Below are 20,181 nucleotides of genomic sequence, written 5' to 3'. Positions count from 1 at the left end.
TCCGGCAGAAACACTAAGTTACTTTAGTCTTCCGCCCTCTTCATCTTGATCCATCTGTCTCTCATCACAGTTTTTAGTGCAGCGTACTAAGAAGCAGAACACTCCAGAACATCACACAAAGATCCAAGACCCTTTCTCAAAGCTGTAAATTTACTAAAACACCATTTCAGACCATCTAACCTAAAACTCACATCCAAATGGAACATCTGCTGATCAGATGTTTTCTATAGAAGGATCAGTCAGGGCTCTCTTGGAAACAACAGGGTGTCTCCCATAGACATATATAAAGAGTAGACGCTGCATCGACCGCTACTGCCTACTGGGACCATAGATATATACAAACACAAAAGTGTTTGTATATATCTATGACTGGGACTGACGAGCGGTGGGGCCACCATCTTGGTCCGGTCAGCCGCTCCACTCAGTGCTGTTTGACAGCGCATTTAATCCATCTTAACTCGGAATATTAAACTGATTTTCACGTGTTTTTTATTTTAATTTTTTGCTGCAAACGTCATACATGTAGCTATGATACAGGACAAATGGTTCGGCGTATTTTAATATTCATAGCGGGAATAATAGATAATAATAATAACAGGTAATAGAATATTCTGATATTAAGCTCGACTGTAGACAGGTATTTTGCAAACACTGTAACACACACATACTAATATATGTTAGAGAAGCAGATAATGGCAGATAATGGCAGCAAAGTCAATTATTTTAATAATTTGAAGAGACAATATATGATTACAATATATATACATAAATAAACAAAATACTGACTAATGAACACATATTTCTATATAAAACAATAGATAGAAGTTATATGTAAGAGAAAATGAATATATATAAATCACAGATGGAGTATCAACATCATTAACATATATATATATATATATATATATATATATATATATATATATATATATATATATATATATATAGGCTATAATAGATAAAAGTTATATATCAGAGAAAATCATACTACATATATAAATCATGTATGGAGTATCAATGTAATCAATATATCAGAAAGCTGACTAATGTGTTCATTAGTCAGTATTTTGTTTATATATGTATATATAGCGTAATCATATATTGTCTCTTCAAATTATTAAAAAAAAATAAAATAAAAAATAAAAAAAATAAAAAACGCGTGAAAATCAGTTTAATATTCAGAGTTAAGATGGATTAAATGCGCTGTCAAACAGCGCTGAGTGGAGCGGCTGACCGGACCAAGATGGCGGCCGTATTTCTCGCTGCGCAGCACCCCGAGCGGCGTCTACTCTTTATTATGTCTATGGTGTCTCCTACCTCCACCAGATTCTGATAAAAAAAAAAAACAGAGTTCTGCAGAAGTGGATTGGCATCATGGGCGGATCTACCGGGGTGGCAAATGCCACCCTTAAAGAAAGCCTTGCCACCCCAATTTGTAGCGAGAAATTTGACATTTATGATCGAGGAACTCCAATGTTCGACAGCCCTGAATGCAGCACGAGATGCGGCCAGGGCCAGAGCGGCAGCGAGTGGCTGCAGCGCAGGCGCAGTAAGGGACTGATTTGTTTCGAAAAAGCGAGGGAGCCAGGGGTTAGGAGGAAAGAAGACACAGGAGGAAAGAGGTAAAAACTGAGCAACTATCGATATGTCTATCGATTAAGAAATGTAATTATAATAAAAGCACATTGCTAGTATAGTTGCAATGCTGATTTTGAGATAATAAAATCAGGTAGAAGAACGTTGTTTTGCTAACCATACATGTAATGTTAGCTAGGTCTGACGTTATCTGTGTAAAGTAGGCTACAAAAGCCAATATTGATTCGCCATCTGTAAAGCACTCACTTTGAAGCTTACAGACATGAAGAGGAAAGGTAGCATTTGCAGTTTTTTCTCGCCAAAGAGAAAGGTAACAGAAATAGAAAATGAACAATTGAGGAAGGGTGATAGAGAAGATGAGGTGGAAGGAGAGAGAAAAGACGAAGACAATGTGGAAGGAGAGAGAGAAGGCAACAGAAATGTGATGAAATACAAGCCCTTGGTGACCAGGGACAGGAGGAGGTTGGAGAACACCACAGTGGTGAAGAGATGGAGGAGGGAGAGCATCACCAAGATGAGGAGGCAGATAGTGAGAAAGATGAGATGCAGGATTCAATCAATGAAAGTGAAAGGAGAGTGCCTGATCCATCACCAACCATCTCCAGTTGAGCTGGTCCTCATGGTATGGAAATTGTTGCTGCATAGTATACTAAGTTACATATAAATAAGAACAACAAATGACATTAACTGACATTTTATTGTAAGGTGTATTTAAGACACATTGCTTAGACTTCTTCAAATAAATAAAAAAATATTTATGTTTGCTTAAATATGAATAATTGGGGAAGCTTGTGCGAAAAATGTGAATGTGTAATGAGATGGGGACAGAGTTTTAATATTTTGTGTACAATGTGTTTTAAAGATATGGGCCAGGTTAAATTCCAAAATTAGTAAAATGAACGTAAAAATACTCTCCCAGGCTAAAATGCTCGTGTATGTTAACACAGTCTGATGGTTATCAATTACACACGTGGACAAAATTGTTGGTACCCCTCAGTTAAAGAAGGAAAAACCCACAATTCTCACTGAAATCACTTGAAACTCACAAAAGTAACAATAAATAAAAATTTATTGAAAATTAAATAATCAAAAACAGCCATTACTTTTGAATTGTTGATTAACATAATTATTTAAAAAAACAAACTAATGAAACAGGCCTGGACAAAAATGATGGTACCTCTATAAAAGATTGAAAACTATTTGACCAGAGTGACATGATTAACTCAGGTGTGTCATTTAATTGACATCACAGGTGTTTCCAAACTCATAATCAGTCAGTCTGCCTATTTAAAGGGAGACAAGTAGTCACCCTGCTGTTTGGTGAAAAGGTGTGTACCACACTGAACATGGACAACAGAAAGCGAAGGAGAGAATTGTCCCAGGACATCTGAAAAAAAATGATAGACAAACATCTTAAAGGTAAAGGCTATAAGACCATCTCTAAACAGCTTGAAGTTCCTGTGACAACAGTGGCTCATATTATTCAGAAGTTCAAGACCCACGGGACAGTAGCCAACCTCCCTGGACGTGGCCGCAAGAGGAAAATTGATGACAAATTGAAGAGACAGATCGTTCAAATTGTATCCAAAGAGCCCAGAGCAACCTCCAAAGAAATTAAAGGTGAACTCCAAGGCCAAGGTACATCAGTGTCAGATCGCACCATTCGTCGTTGTTTGAGCCAAAGTGGACTTCATGGGAGACGACCAAGGAGGACACCACTGCTGAAAAAAACTCATAAAAAAGCCAGACTGGAATTTGCAAAAATGCATGTTGACAAGCCACAAAGCTTCTGGGAGAATGTCCTTTGGACAGATGAGACCAAACTGGAGCTTTTTGGTAAGGCACATCAACTCTATGTTCATAGACTCAAAAACCAAGCATACGAAGAAAAGAACACTGTCCCTACGGTGAAACATGGAGGAGGCTCAGTAATGTTTTGGGGCTGCTTTGCTGCATCTGGCACAGGGTGTCTTGAAAGTGTGCAAGGTACGATGAAATCTGAAGACTATCAAGGCATTCTGGAGAGAAATGTGCTGCCTAGTGTCAGAAAGCTTGGTCTCAGTCGCAGGTCATGGGTCTTCCAACAGGACAACCATCCAAAACACACAGCCAAAAACACCCAAGAATGGCTGAGAGAAAAGCGTTGGACTATTCTAAAGTGGCCTTCTATGAGCCCAGATCTGAATCCCATTGAACATATGTGGAAGGAGCTGAAACATGCCATTTGGAGAAGACACCCATCAAACCTGAGACAACTGGAGCTGTTTGCTCATGAGGAGTGGGCCAAAATACCTGTTGACAGCTGCAGAACGCTCATTGACAAATACAGAAATCGTTTAATTGCAGTGATTGCCTCAAAAGGTTGTGCAACAAAATATTAAGTTATGGGTACCATCATTTTTGTCCAGCCCTATTTCATTAGTTTGTTTTTTTAAAATAATTATGTTAATCAACAATTCAAAAGTGATGGCTGATTTTGATTATTTAATTTTCAATAAATTTTTATTGTTACTTTTGTGAGTTTCAAGTGATTTCAGTGAGAATTGTGGGTTTTTCCTTCTTTAACTGAGGGGTACCAACAATTTTGTCCACGTGTGTATGTTTTTACTAGTTGTTGTATTGTATAATTAGTTCAGATGTAATGCAGTTTGAATTTTTCCTCCCCTCCATCTTCTAGATCTATCCAAGTCAAGGGGTGAGGTGCCAGTGCAGCCAATGCGAGACAGTTTCCCTAAGACCCTACAAGGAGGAGCCAGAAGAAGCTTCTGCAGCGACTGGTACAAATTTCATCCCTGGTTAGAATACTCACCAGTGTTTCCCCTACATAAACTTTACTTGGGCGGCCCGCCCAAGTAGATTGACACCCGCACAAGAAGATGAATTTATAAAAAAAAACGCGCCGTCATAATTACTGGCACCGCGTAGGGAAAACAGTCCACCTGTCTGTCTCTCACTGGGTTGTCAGGCGCGCGCGTGTGTATTCCGCCAGCCCGACCCACCTTGTTAAGCGCTCATTAGCTCGACACCACCGGCAGAGTTGCACAGCCCTGCTTGTTCAAGTGTCTCAGAGGTAAGTAAGTAACTTTAATAAATTTTTTTTTTTTGATACTTTTTATTTGAATCGTTTTCAGTATAGCAAGCAGAACAAGACGAACACTTAGGGGCACTGTTCACTTCCTTGTAGACATAAAAAGAAACATATTACAAAGGATGATACTGAAAACCAAATAATAGTGGGATGGACATTTGGAAATCAATAATAAAAATGTATATTTGAGAGAAAAAAAAAAGAAAAGGGGGGGGGGGGTATATGAATTGGTTCAAGCTTCTCGTTTATATTCATGCCATTTAGTCCAAAGTTTTATGAAGATGTGGCCTCTGAGTCGGAGGAAGAACGTCATTTTTTCCATTGAGTGTAATTCTTCGACGATTTCGAGCCATTGGTCCACTCGAGGAATGTCAGATTTAAGCCAGTTCCGAGTAATGGCCTTTTTAGAAGCGATAGACAAAACTTTAAATAGATATTCGTCCTGTTTATGAATTGCCTCTTCAGGAAACAAGCCCAAAAGATAAATCTTTGCGTCCCTAGGTATAGCATAAGTCATAATGCTGTCAACAATTTTAAACACACTGTCCCAGAAACATTTTAATTTTGGACATGTCCAGAAGATGTGAGAATGATTGGCATCAGTGCAGCCACACTGTCTCCAGCAACACTGTTGCGACCCCTTGAATTTGTTGGTGATATGAGGAGTAATGAAGAATCTAATCAAACACTTCCACCCAAATTCCCTCCACCTATTTGAACTAGTTGTTGTTTGTTGAGTGACACACATTTTATGCCAATCATCCTCTGACAGTAAGATAAACAACTCTTTTTCCCATTTTGATTTGACATACAAGGTATTATGGCCATTTTGTTTTTGAAACCCTTTGTAAAGTTTGGATACTGTTTTAATGGGTAAACATTTGTAGGCATTCGTAAATATTTTGATAATGTCTGCTTCGGGGCTGGGAGCACCTTCCCGTTCCTCAAGGCTATAAAAGTGCCTTACTTGTAAATATCTGAATAAGTCTGTATTTTCAAGTTCAAATTCAGTTTTAAGTTTTTCGAATGACTTAAAGGTGCCCCCCTCCAGAAACCGACAAAGGGCGGTTAAGCCTTTACCGTTCCATTGTGAAAATGTAGGCTCAGACCTACCCGGTGGGAACCTTAGAGAAAAGGAGGGCCATGTCAATAAATAAGTTTTGTCATTCAAGTTAAATTTCTTCACCACTTCATGCCAATTAGAGAGAGTGTTTTCCATGATGCAGTTTCCAGTATCAATCAGCTTAGTTTTTTCCCCTAATTTTGATTGAGGTGGGGCTCCACCCATACTCAACTCAATTTGTTTCCACCGGGCTTCGATTTCAGGTGAACACCAGCATACTGCATTTTTCATCTGTGCGGCCAGGTAATATTGCCTCAGGTTTGGAAGAGCCAGACCACCATGCTCTTTATCAATTTGAAGCGTTTTATATTTAATTCGAGGTCTAGCTCCCGCCCAAACGAATCGCGATATTAACTTATCCCATGCATTGAATTCTAAATCTGGAATTTTAACCGGCAGTGCCATAAAGAGGTAAAGAAACCTAGGTAGAACGTTCATTTTTACAATTTCTATTCTGGAGTAAAAATCTAAAGTTAATGATGACCAGTGTATTAAATCTTTTTTAATTGAATCCAGTAGTTTGCTAAAATTCAGACTAAACAGGCTGTTGTAATCTCGTGAGATGTATACTCCTAAATATTTTATCTTTTCCGCATCCCAGGTCATTTTATACTTTTGTCTTAATGAATTGCTAGGGGAGTAGTTAATCGTTAGAATTTGTGTTTTGGTAATATTTAAATTATAGCCTGACAAATGTCCAAACTCCTTCAGAGTAGACATAAGTTTAGGGATTGATAACTCAGGGTTCTGAAGGTAAGCGATAATATCGTCAGCAAAGAGAGCGATAACATGTTTAGAATTTGCTATTGTTATTCCTTGTAGTTCCACATTCTGCCTTATTGCCTGGGCCAATGGCTCGATAAACAAAGCAAAAAGTGAGGGACTAAGCCCACAACCCTGTCGGGTACCTCTATACAATTGAAAATGAGTGGACAAATGACCGTTTATCTTTATTCTGGCCATTGGGGCACTGTATATTGATTGTATGCATTTTATGAATTTGTCGTTAAAGCCTAGACGCTCTAGCACTTTAAAAAGGAAGGACCAGCTAACTCGGTCGAAGGCTTTCTCCGCGTCAAGGCTTACGAGAGCCATACTGAGTTTTTGATTTTTAGCTTCCTCAATTATATGTAACGTACGTCTAATGCTGTCGTGGGTTTGACGGCCCCTTATAAATCCTGTCTGATCTTCATGGATTAACTCTAACAAATAATTTTCTAACCTCTTAGAGATTATTGAAGTAAATATTTTATAGTCTACATTCAATATGGAGATAGGGCGGTATGATTCACAGAATTCCTTATTTTTACCTTCTTTGGGCACAACTGTTATTACCGCTTCTCTCCAGGATGGAGGTATCTCAGCTCTGTCGAGAGTCCAATTAAGAGACCTGAGTAGAGTAGGGGCTAACTCCTCTTTAAAAATTTTGTACCACTCATTTGAGAAACCGTCACTTCCAGGACATTTGTTTGATTTTAAGTTTCCTATTGCATTATTCAGTTCTTTTGGAGTAATAGGTGCAGTTAGGGCTTTATTTTGTATTAATCCTAGAGAGGGTAAGTCTAGACATGATAAGTATTGGTTAATATCACTTTCTCCTATTGGTATTGGACATGAATACAATTTTTTATAGTATTTGTTAAAAATACCGTGGATTTGTTCAACATCGTAAGTCAGATTACCAGTATCTGGGTCTCTGATTTTGAGAATAGCATGTTTTAGCTGCTGTTTCCGGACGCGTCTTGCTAGCATTTTTGTTGCTTTTGGACCAGATTCATAAAAGGATTGTTTACAAAATCTCAGTTTGTTTTCTAATTCCTCTTGTACAGATACATTTATTTTGTTTTTAATGGTTTTTATTTTGGTAAGCAAGCTAATGTCTTTATTATTTTGTGATAATTTAAGTTCCATAGTTCTAAGATCTTTTTGGAGGTTATCATACATTGCCCTTTTAGTTTTTTTCAAATAGGCCGTTCTCGAGATTAGTTTACCCCTCATTACAGCTTTAATCGTATCCCAGAGGATAGTAGGTTTAACCTGGTCATTGTCATTGTCTGCTATACAAGTTGTTATTTCTTTTTTAATCTCCTTTATGGTATTTTCCTTGTTAAGTATACTTATGTTTAGCCTCCATAATGTAGATTTGGGTGAACTGGTTAATTGAACTGTCAAGTAAATTATGTTATGATCTGATATATCAGACGTGCCGATTGAACTTTCTATTACCTTATGACGGTCAACGCTGTTCATCAGAAAAAAGTCCAATCTAGAATGTACCTGGTGCGAGAGGGAGTAGTGCGTAAAATCTTTGTTTTTAGGGTGGAGGTTCCTCCAAACATCAAATAACCCCATTTCTTTTATCAAGGCGTTAAGGTTCTTAGATCTATGTGTTTTTTGTCTCTTGTGACTTGTAGTATCCAATGAGAGATTCAGAATGGTGTTCCAGTCACCGCCACAGATTAATATCCCTTCACTCAATGTAACAATGATGTCAAACAGTGTTTTTAAGAAGGTTCTATTACTCTCCGGAGGAACGTAGATATTTGCAAAAGTGCACACAGTATCGTCTATCTTCGCTTTTACTATGACATATCTGCCTTGGCTATCTTCTATCTTGGTAAGCAATTCAAAATTTAGTGTATTAGATATTAGAGTCACTACCCCTCTCTGTCTACTGTTTTTGCATGAGCTGTAAAAAAAGTGCGAGTAACCATAACATTTAAATTTAGCGTGTTCGTACCTTGACATGTGTGTCTCCTGCAGAAATATCACTTGTAACCCATCCTTTTTTAATTTGTCTAAAACCTTTTCCCTTTTGAATGGACTACCTAATCCATTTACATTTAGAGAAGCTATTTTCAAATTATTTGACATTCTGACAGCAAATCAAATGAATGTATATGTGGAACAGTGGCCCCAGAACAATAAGTGAACAGAAACACAAACAATGAACAAAAACAGAGCTGACTATGCCCAGAGGAGACTTTTGCTCCTCAAACTGGACCCCGTTGGAGGGTCGAAGGGAACGCCTTTCTTTAGAAGAGGGCCCTAAGAGGACGGCTACGTCGTCTATAGACATAAACGGCACCACCCTTTTTGTCCAACGTAGTTCAAACATGTAAGCAAGAAGAGCCAACTCCCCCACCCGAGTAGCTGGTCAGGCCGAAGTTATGAATAGACGTTGCCTGGAGACCCACTCAGACCTGTTCTGCGGATTCCCTCTGGAAGCTCCGCAGCTTGGCTTTTGCTCTCCGTGAAACCGCGGGGCCGCTGTCCTCCGTCGGCTGCCATCCCAGGAGTTCCCGTAGGCGCCGCACTGGATCATATCCTTCGTCAGCTGGGGCTGGAATCTCCGCGATACATCCGCGTTTCTTCAACTCACTGAAAGCCTCCTGGGCGGAGCTGTATGTGCGTACTCCTGATTCCCAGTGAATTCTCATGTTGGTAAACGGAGTTTGGAAACGAATGCTTTTCTCCTTGAGTATTTTCTTTATGGGAGCATACTCTTTGCGTCTTCTCACGATTTCAGCGGGATAGTCATGGTCGAAATATATGGAGCGGGAGCCAATCTTTACTCGTTTCTTCCATGCCTCTCTCAAGACCATTTCTTTAGTTGAGAAGTCCGAGAAATTTATAATCAAGGGTCTCGGTGGTGCGTTAGGCGGGGGTTTACTTGTCAAGGAGCGGTGTGCATGCTGGATTTTTAAATCGATCTGCGGTGGGATTTCCAGGTGAGTTTTCAAAAATGTATCCATGAATTGTGGCACCGGGTTGGTCTCCTCGCTCTCTGCCAGGCCAAATATGCGAATATTATTTCTTCGAGATCGTGATTCTAAGTCCAAGCACTTTTTCTGGAGACTACTGTGCTGTTCTAGGCTTGTACACAGAGCAATGGTTGCCTGCTCTGCCCAGCACTCCACTTTGTTAATCCTGGACTCCGCCTCATCCATCCGCTCCGAGAGGCCCTGTACATCCTCTGAAATGTTGTCCAATTTGCCTTTTATTTCTTGGCTCACGTTGTCCAATTTGCTGTTAATTTCCTGGCTAAGTCTGTCCATGTTTTGCTTGCTGTCACCCAGAATCTCCGTTTTGAGATTGGCAATAGCTTTGAGCACCTCCGAGTCCTTGTTAGCTACTGCATTGCTAGCGTTAGCTTGGTCCGGTTGAGAGCTAGCCTTAGCGGTCGAAGTGTTTCTTTCTTGAGGTTTCCCCATTCTTTCCTTTTCGTCGATGGCCTGATATGAGTTGTGCCCCTTTCGATTGCCAAATGTGTCGAAAAAAGTTCAAAATAGCGAGTTTGAAAGGGATATTCGAGGTTAAGGTGGCGGAGCTGCTTTCAGTGCGACTTGCTACTCCATGAGCTCCACCGGAAGTCAACTTTAATACATTTTCATCCCCTAAATTGAAATTATTAAATGTCTGAAAAGACGCACTGTTGTGTTTAACAGCAACGATATCTTAAAAGTAGCCGTCAGTCACTGACAGTGGAAGCCTCGAGCGTTTTAACGAGCAGGGAAGAAGGTGTTAGCCGTGACGGCTAGCATCCGTCGCTAGCATTAGCTTCCCAGTTCACAACAACAGCGCTCCTATTTGTTATATCTCCGGTTCGCGGCTCCAGCGGGTTATGGTAATGCTAGACTGGTTTTTGGACAAGGCATCTGTAAAGTAAGTCGACTTGGACACGTGGCCTTGCAAGAAAGTTCTGTATTTCTTCATTTAAAAATACATGTGACAGAACAAATAAACAAACTCACTTTCGTAGTGAAAGTTTCCCATCATTGGCTAATAAGGCAATATTGCACTTCATTTTGCTATTAAATATTCATAAATAAATATTGTTGAGTGGGGAAAAGGTGACTAATTTTTTGTCACCTTTTTAATAATGAAATTGTCTGTGATTGCTAAACAGATTAATAATAATAAAATCAGTGTTCTGGAATACACTAAGTTATTGTTGATTATATACTATTTTCTTCCTCATATACTGACTTTTTGTTGTTGTACCTTCCTGGACAGGATGAAGCCACAGTGGTCCAAGAGTGGCTGTCATTCAAGGAGCATGTGTCTTCAGGAGCATTTAAGGTTATACTCATTTCCTTTCCCTAAAATATGGATTTTTTTTGTATGTTTATTTTTTATTTATTTTCTTAAACTCAAATTCTAATTCTTTTTTGCAGGGATTCTCTGTAAATCAGGATTCTATAATGACATTTTCTATTTTATGTCAACTTCTTTCTATCCTGGTTAGTACAAAAGCCAAGGAGCAATCCTGGAACTGCTGGCCAGTGAGTACGATGAATGGGGTGACGTCTACCCCTGCCTGTCCCAACTTGCTGCTGCAGCCCTCATCATCCCAGTGGCAAGTGTAAATTGTGAGAGAGATTTCTCAGCAATGAACAGGGTAAGTGATTTAAACCATAATGCATAAGAGCACAATGTGAATAATTTCAATTAATTTTCTTGTGCTCTTTTGCATTATAGTTATGCAAGTTTTTTTCTCTTTTAGTTCAAAACTGAACTGAGGAACAGGCTGCAAGGGGAGCATCTTGCTGCATGCATGCGCATCAGCATAAATGGACCTGACCCCCAATCCTTTCCATACAGAAAGGCATTGGAGATCTTTTTTTCAAAACAGAGAAAAATACACTGATCTGACAAAAACTGTCAGCTTTGCAAGTAGCTATAAATAGCTTTTTTTCCTTTTTTTTCCTTTTTCTTTTGGGTTCTGTTTGTGTTAAAGCAAGTCTGCAGCAGGCTTAAGTTGTATCTATGTGCAATAAATTACACATGGTTCATAAACCAGTTTGACTAGATTATTTTGAATGCACTTATCAAACACCGCAAAGTCCCCCTCCACCGCCCGGCCCACCACCACAAGTAAATCAACCTAGGGGAAGCACTGCTCACAATCAAAAGATGCAGCTTACTGTTTTGCATGTTGGCGTTTTTCCCTTCCGGATGCTCCAAAGACTGTTTTCACCTCTTTCGAGGGTTATCGCAACTGGAAAAAGGCTACAATGAAAGACAGTGGCTTCTGTTCTCATGCCAGATCTGAAGGACATTTAAATGCAATGTTTGCATGGACCGAGAACAAGAAAATTCAGGATAAAAATACCTCAATGTTTGGACTAATGGATGAGCAAAACAAGAAGCAGGTGGCTGAAAATCAGTACGACATTAGAACATTAGCTGAAATTTTAGTTCTAACAGCCCCAGAAAACATAGCACTGTGGGGTCACAAGGAGTCTCTCAACTCCAATAAAAAGGGTGTTTTTCTGTCTATGTTAGACTTGCTGGGTAAGCATAACCCCATCATTAAAAAAAGACTTCAACAACAAGCTAAAAATGCACATTATACCAGTAAAACAATACAGAATGAATTACCTGAGTGCTTGGCTGCAATGGTCAAAGAGGAAATCATCCAGGAAGTTAAAACAAGCAAGCAGTTTTCAGTTATTGTTGATGAAACTTCAAACTAAAGATGTTCAGAAAAAAGAACAAATGTCATTTGTTCTGAGATATTTTTACAACGGTGTGGTTCATGAGAGCTTTCTGGAGTTCGATGTGGCAGAACACTTGGATGCTGCTGCCTTAAGTGACAAGATTATATGCTTTCTTAAGAAGCATTGGTTGGAGTACAAGCAAAACCTTGTAGGCCAGGGCTATGATGGTGCGGCAGTGATGTGTGGGGCACATGCAGGTGTTCAAGCAAAAATAAAAGAAGTAGCTAAACATGCCTTCTATGTTCACTGTAGTGCACACTGCTTGAACTGAGTTATAGTAGACACTGTAAAAAGTGTAGCAGATGCAGGAAACTTATTCTCATTATTAGAACGACTGTATGTATTCATGTCTGGGTCATATGTGCATAACAAATGGCTGGAAGTGCAGCGGGAGATGTTTGATGGTGCACCAAGGGAGCTCCAACAGCTAAGTGATACATGTTGGGCCTGTAGGCACATAGCATGTCGCAATGTTATGGACAGGTTGCCTACAATAGTACAGGTGCTTGAGGAGCTCGCGTCTGAGAACCATCCACAAAGAGCTGTTGAAGCAAGAGGGATATTTGCTCAGATTGATCTGAATTTTGATGGATCTCTTGTTCTGTTCAGGAAGGTCCTGAGTGACTCCAAATTTTTATCAGACATGCTCCAGTCTAAAACAGTGGACTATGCTCAGGCTGTTGAACTTATTGAAGCACTTAAAGAGACACTAGTCCAGTACCGTAGTCAAGCCTCTTTTGAGGAAATGTGGAGTGAAATTCTTGATTTGTATCAACAAAGTAACATCGATACAACTCAAAGAAAACCAAAGAGGCCAAGACAGACAACAAAGGTGCTTCAGGATACTGTCATCCACTCCACCTTGGGACAGCATGTAGTTTCAGATAGCAAACACACTTTTTGAGTCTCTGTGTACTATCCAGTTCTGGATAACATGTTTGGAGAAATAGAAGATTTTCTAACTTGAATTGTAAAATTATGCAGGGTGTCCAGGCACTAAATCCATCAAGTCCAAGTTTTTTGAGAGAGGAAGCTGTTCTGTTACTGGCTGAAGCTTATGATTCAAATATTGAGGATCTCATGCATGAGTTACATCAGACCAGGAGAGTACTAGACAGAAAAAAGCTGGAAAAAGAGAGTCCTACCACTCTAAAGGAGTTCACTCAGTTTTTGGACCCATACCAGGATGTTTTTTGAGTTGTTCAGATTGTGTAAAATAGCGGTTGTTTTACCTGTGAGCAGTGCATCCTGTGAGCAAAGTTTTTCATCTCTCAGGCTCATAAAGAATTATTTGCGGTCTCCTATGACAGAAAAGAGACTATCGAGTTTGGCTGTACTCAGCATTGAATTCAAAACGCACAAAAGCATTAGATCTAGATACATTTGTGAAGTGTTTTGCTGAGCAGCATGGAAATCGCCGCATTCAGCTGTTACAGGCATGCCAACTTCATGTTATGCTCACTGTTAAGCCTTTACAAAGGTGTTAAATGGTGACCTCAACAGAATCTGCACTATTTTCTTTTTTCTGTATTTATATCTTTGTTTTGCCAACTGAGAAAATCTGATATCACCTTTAATAAAACCTAGTGTAAAGTTTAAAATGTGACACTAGTGTAAATGGTGTAAATCCTGCTGAACAGGAAGCAGTGTTGTTATTATTTTTAATGTCTCTTTTGTATATGCATTATAAAACTGTACAGAAAGGCCCTGTGTGAACTGTATGAAGTAAATACAACATCAAAATAATCACTAAACACCTCATCTATCAAAAAAAAAATATTTCAAACTACAGAGGGAGAAATGGAGAGAATGTGTGTTCAGTTAAGAGTAAAAGTGATGTCCAGTACCTTGTTTGAGTGCCAGGACCCATTTATTTCCACACAGTGTATTTATACTCACCTTAGTACAGCTCAGTCCATAGATCTTCATGTGTAAGTTTTTCTCTAAATGGTTTTTTTCTTGTACAAATTGTGCCTGCAATGCTGCCACTCTGACACAGTCAAAAAGTGTTTGCTTTCTTTAATGCCTTTCCTGTGATAATGCCCCACTTACAGTAGTGTTACCACACATCTATCTCCTAATAAGTACTGTATGAACTGTTTCACATGAAACTTCAAGTGACATTAAATTTGTCTGTATGAGTTTGTAAATGGAAGCCTGTACCCATATATAGTGTGTACATACTATTTCTCATCAAACTATTAAATTCGGTGTGTGTATATATATATATATATATATATATATATATATATATATATACACACGCATGTAAGCGTCTCTAAAGATCATGAAACCGAGTGTAACAGAACTTTTGCAAAGCCCGGTAAAGGCATTTGATTTGAGATGCTGATATGAATTTGGCTCCAAGACTTTTTGCATCAAGGAAAGTCATAGAATGCAATGTGTTCAGAAAAATGCAACTTTGGCTTGAAAGGCTTGAGAACAAAAGAACAAACAACAGAGAGGACTGGGCTAAATTAAAAAAAACAAAAAACTTTTAAAGTGGGCTTTTCATGAGAACTGAAATTGAAACTGGCTTCTTTTATGATGACTTAAAGAAACAAATAACACAACTTGAAACTAGAGCTTTGGTTTCCTATATTTTACTTAAAATTTGACTTCTTAATTTAAATAACTACAACAGCATGAATATTCTCTTGATAACTATGAGCTTCGACTCTTAGTGTTTTTACTTCAGTACACTTTTGCAACACAAACCTGCCAAAGTTCCTCCTTTTCTCTGCGTTCCTGAACCAACTCATCCAGCAGATCATCTCAGCTCCACATCCTGCAGCCGCCTCCATCTCTCTCCTAAAGGTTTTGCAAGTATCACTTTCTTTCTTCTAAGCGGGTGAATTCATGAATTACAATTGGTTTTCCAATTCGAGAATGATTATAAATTCGTCAGCTTTCTCCCAGCTGCTTCCAGTGAAAACACACTTCATTAGTTTATCTGTATTCATTTATTTATTCCCTGTCTGTTGTCTGTTGTTTGTTCATAGTATTAGTTTATAAATGTTTGTGCACAGTTGTCATTGGTTCTACCGTGTATTTCTCTGTTTATTAACAGGAAGTCAGTGAAATCAGAACTTAAGACTTTCAGATAACAGACTGATCAACTTCATTTTTATCAAAGTCTCTTTCTCAGGTAAGCTGAGAGAGGTGCCCCTAAATAAATGAGTGTAATTTCAATCATAAAGTGTAGTTTCTACCATTAGGTGTGTTACAGCCTACACTTTAATCCTACAGTATTGTTTGGTTCCCATGTACGAAGCTATTTCTGCAACATTTTGTTATATTAGCATTAATCAAAAAAAAAAAAACAGTAAAAATATAAAAACAGATTCTGAACAACAGCAAGGCTACACAGACAAAACTAGATGGATACAGAACAGTAAGTGCATGTATCTTACACTGTTAATTTATTGTTACAGTTTTTTCCATTTACATGCTTAATGTGATCACACAACTTAGTACTGTTAATGCCATGTCATACTATAGACACCCAAACCACTCAAAATGCATTTTACTGCTTCTTTTGCACTTACAGTTATGAGCTGAACTGCTTTTGTCTTTATACTTGGACTCTGTGTATGTATGTGTATTTTCATTAGCTGTGTAATGAAAATAAAGTTAATTGGAGCTAGTTAATGGAGGACTCTTGAATTTGTTGAGTTTTCTGTGTTTAATATTGTCAGCTCTTAGCCTGAACCATTAAGTTGGTCACTGTTTTATATACAGCATATTTTATGGGCTTTAGCTTAATGTTTGAATTAGTCAGTAACTTTTATATAACTAATAATACTGTGGACTCATTTAAACTTGTTAGATAAATCCTTAACATACTTATTTCTCTACTGGAAAGCACTCATTTGCTGTTGTTATAAATGTGCTGTATGACGACACCATGAGATCCTGCTAACAAATCAAACAAAAGACTTTTGTGACGATAAAAGAAGAAATAAAAAGGACAAGATCTTTATCAAACCAGCAGAAACTGCAACACAGCTTCACCTATTTTTTTTGTAACATTTTCTGGTGTTAACATTTGCAGGAGCTACTACTAGTAAAAGCACTTGTCTGTTGCTTCAAAACATAATAATGTTGGTTATGTCTTTGATAACAGACTCAGAGATATTCTTGCTCGGGCTCTTCAGTGTTACACTCATTACTAAACAATTTGGACCTCACTTTTTTTTCAAATAATCCATACTTGTGTTGGCCAGTGTGTCTGATCTTGTTCATGTAATTTCTAGGATATGTTTTTCCCAAAATACCGGGATCTTAAAGGAGGCTCTGATTTCAGACAAGATGCTTTCATCAATGATTAATGCACAAAGCCTCATCCCTTCAGTGTTTGCTTAACATCTCTGCTGGTTTGATTTTAAGGACTGTGTCTCCATCCAGACAGCCAAACAGAGGGATGAGACTGTGTCTGAAGGTATCAGAGAAGGTGTAGATGTGGACCCTTCGCTCTACGTCATAAAAAGACACCTGGCCCTCCCTGACGTCCACATACACCCCAATGTGTCGGGGCAGAGCCACCTTCTCCAGCTTAATGGCCTTGTCAGTACAGGCCCACAAACTGGGGCCTTTCCACAGGACCCAGTATCCTTCTTTTGGTGTCATGGATTTCTGTCTAGTGGAAGCAAGCTCTGACATCACTCCTACTCTCCAGTTGCCACTGGGGGACACCTCGACCTCCCAGTAGTGCCTCCCTGCACTGATCATGATGTCTCCCAGCACAGTGGGCCACTCAGCAAAGCGCTGGCTGCTGTGTGACGGAGCGGTGGGGAGCACTGCCTCCTGGACCTGCAGTCGGTCTGGTGACACCACCAGCGAGGAGTGTTTGGAAGTGGCATCCAAATGAACAGACACTGGGATTTAAACACAAAAATATTGTTAGGTGCATTGTAAATCATTTTATGTTCATGTTAATGTTTATGTAGTTCAAAGTCACCACATGAGCTGTGAAAGTGTCAAATTGGCTGAGATAAGTCAACTTGAAAAAACAAATTCAATCTATATGAGACATTAAGTTGAAAGAGAATCTGTGAGGCTGCTTGAGGTTACAGTGAAATAAATGAGGAGTCTGAGTGTAGAGACTGAATTCAACACTAACCTGTGCCATGATTATAATTATTTTCATTATTGCAAAAAGAAACATTTTCATTTTAAAAAGGACACAGCAGGCTTCCACCATGTCTGTTTTCTCAGGCTACAAAAATGAGAAGTCTGCTTAAATGCTAGTTTTGTTTTCTACAAACTTAAGCGAATGAGTTGAGTGAACTCTCAGCTGTTTGTTTGATTTGTTGCTGTCCTAGTGCATAGTATCTATTCAGCTTTATCCTATTTGGTTTTTGTTGTCATAGTTTACAAAAAAAAAATCACTCTGCAAAGTGTCTTGGATAAGGGCTTCGATAAATCATTTTATCAGTTAAATTCGAAATATTGATTCTAAATCAGGGATTTCTTAAATTGACCACCGTCAGTAGGATATCTAACATATTGTATACTGACAGTCAATAGAAACTTTGAGGTAGAAATGTACTCAGATTTCTACTTGTAGGGGGGTTGTAATTATTCATGGTGGATTTACTGATGATCTAGTGCCCTGGTAGTTGAGATAATAATGAGTTGTCATTTTGTCATGATTCATTGCACATGGGTTGGTCACTTTGCAAAAGTGAACCAAATACACACCAAGCCATACTCAGTGAGTATCTGCACAATGTGAGAATGGGTTTTGAAGGCCTATATAAAGGCCCAAAAAAGGCCACCATTGTTAGTCCAGTGAACAGCATCATGCCGCGTCTATCACATGAACAACGTCTCCGGGCACTGGGTATGGTGGAGGCCGGTTTGAGCTACAGTGATGTAGCCAGGCGTATGGGCTGTTCCCAACCCACAATCAGAAGCCTGGTCCAAAGCATTCGCCGACGGATTGCTGCCTGCATCCAAGCAAATGGAGGCCATACTCGGTGTTGACTGTTGTGACTTTGTGTTTGGCAGGTGCCGTTTTCTTTTGTGAAATTCTTTATTTTGAAATCATTCTTGAAACTTTAGATTTTTGTTTCTGTATGCCAATATGCTAAACAAATGATTCATATGAAGAAAATCCAGCTTTGGGCTTCAAAATAAAAATTGTGTTGAAAAATAAGGTCTCAACGTTTTTAATGACTGTCAGTGTACATACAGAATATAGATTAAGACTGCACACCTAATGTGGAAAACCATTATTGGACACTGAAAGAACATTGCATTGTCTAGCTGTGCTTTGTGTTAAATTTGTTTTCTTTTATTCATTTTCAGGTATGAAACATTCAAACAAGAGGAAATGGTTACTGATATAGACTGGTTCTGTCAGTGCATTGCAGCAAATTCATTTAGCAAAGAAGATTACCTGAAGCACTGCGAATCCACTGCCACACTGAAAGACAACAGCACAACATCATAAGTGTGCAGCATTTCATTTGTTGTGTTCTGTCACTGGTCTCTAACTGCTGTTTGGACATCGTCTACAAACTTACAACACAAATGCATACACACACACACACACACACACACACACACAAATACATACATACATAGAAAACACCTAAAAATATACAGTCATTTTCCATAATTAAACTGCACTTTTGGCCGTAATTAAACATGAGATTACTTTTTTATGCTTTCTGTAAAAAATGAAATTATTCCACAATCATAATAATAATATATAGAATTAGATGATAGTTATAATGTTAAATAATGCATATAATGCTGAAAACTGTATTTTGTAACAGATTACAAGTTCTTATAGATATTAAACAATGATGGAAACACATTCATTAGTTATTTTTGTTGTGAGAGCTTCTGTAATTATTCAAGATATCTCTCGTTTACCAAGCTAATAACTGCAATTTTACAGGACCAATATTTAGGCTATCTATTTGTCACGAATTTTTGATGTCATTTTTGAAGTATATTTATATAGAACACAGTAGTATCTGAGAAATGATGATGAATTTGCAAATGTATCTAAAGAGTCTTTTTATGACAAAGGACTGTGTTTTTCTTTAAAAAGAATGGGAAGTAATTGGTTATTCATAGCTACAGGTTTATCATGTTATCTTATATTAGACGTGTTTTGCAGTCGTATTGATTTGTGTATTTCAAAATAACGGAAATAAAAATAAAATTATCTTCTTTTATTTTACAGTGTGTGTAATCAGTGGGATTAATATTACAACAGCGAGGAGGAATGTCAAATGTCTTGTGCACATAAAGAAGTCAAGCTTTGACAGTTTATTTTGGTTGTTCCATCCTTTCTATGCAACTAATGGACACAAACTACACTCAGAGCTGAGGCGTGCTATGCCGTAAACCAACTCTCATTCTTTGTCTGAAACATCTATGACAGGTACTTTTCAAACCTAGTTCAAAGATTATTTAAAGCAAATCCAGGGTGCCCAGGTAGCTCACAGGTGGACGAACAGGCGACCCGTAAATAGTGGCTCTAATCCCTGACACAGCGGTCATAGGTTCAAATCCAGCCCATGGCCATTTATGTCATGCATGTTATTCCCCCATTCTTCTACCCATGTTTCCGGTCTGTCTCTTCACTGTCCTATATAATTAAGGCAAAAAAATAACATTAAAAAAAGGCAAATCCAGGTCACCTGAGTCAGGAATGTATATGGGCCTTCCACTTCCTTTCTTTTGTTTGGTTGGCAGCCACAACTTCGATACAGCCTCCTAAAAAGGATTCAAGTTGCACAGTAAACATTATTTTCTTCCTGTTGTTGTATTTATGAGAAATCCAAACTTCTCGCTTTGCACTGCTCTGTATATTATGCCTACATTTTCAAAATGTTCTGTATGAAATGCAC

The 20,181-nt window shown here is 38.5% G+C and overlaps 1 protein-coding gene and 1 long non-coding RNA gene across 4 annotated transcripts in view; one reads left to right on the top strand and one right to left on the bottom strand.

Moving 5' to 3' along the window:
- Nucleotides 1-1,494: 1,494 nt before the first annotated feature.
- Nucleotides 1,495-15,961, top strand: LOC110945927 (uncharacterized). 2 transcript variants are annotated; one of them, XR_007942950.1, is made up of 5 exons: nt 1,495-1,622; nt 4,274-4,666; nt 10,824-10,889; nt 11,056-11,208; nt 11,314-15,961. It is a non-coding gene; the product is annotated as an uncharacterized LOC110945927 (long non-coding RNA). The 2 variants fall into 2 exon arrangements; XR_007942951.1 differs by having other exon boundaries at nt 4,274-4,670.
- The window catches only part of LOC110962007 (nuclear factor 7, brain-like), an 18,137-nt gene continuing 13,671 nt past the window's right edge, over nt 15,716-20,181 (bottom strand). For both annotated transcript variants that reach the window (XM_051950552.1, XM_022209845.2), the window contains exons 10-12: nt 19,972-20,047; nt 18,714-18,740; nt 15,716-17,187 (exon numbers count right to left, since the gene is read on the bottom strand). In XM_051950552.1, the coding sequence (XP_051806512.1) occupies nt 16,661-17,187; nt 18,714-18,740; nt 19,972-20,047 (630 nt within the window). In that variant the 3' untranslated portion in view covers nt 15,716-16,660. The remainder of the gene's footprint in view (nt 17,188-18,713; nt 18,741-19,971; nt 20,048-20,181) is intronic.

Source organism: Acanthochromis polyacanthus, chromosome 7 (genome assembly GCF_021347895.1).
Source record: "Acanthochromis polyacanthus isolate Apoly-LR-REF ecotype Palm Island chromosome 7, KAUST_Apoly_ChrSc, whole genome shotgun sequence".
Classification (NCBI taxonomy): Eukaryota; Metazoa; Chordata; class Actinopteri; family Pomacentridae; genus Acanthochromis; species Acanthochromis polyacanthus.
This window is presented reverse-complemented; position numbering and strand designations above follow the sequence as displayed.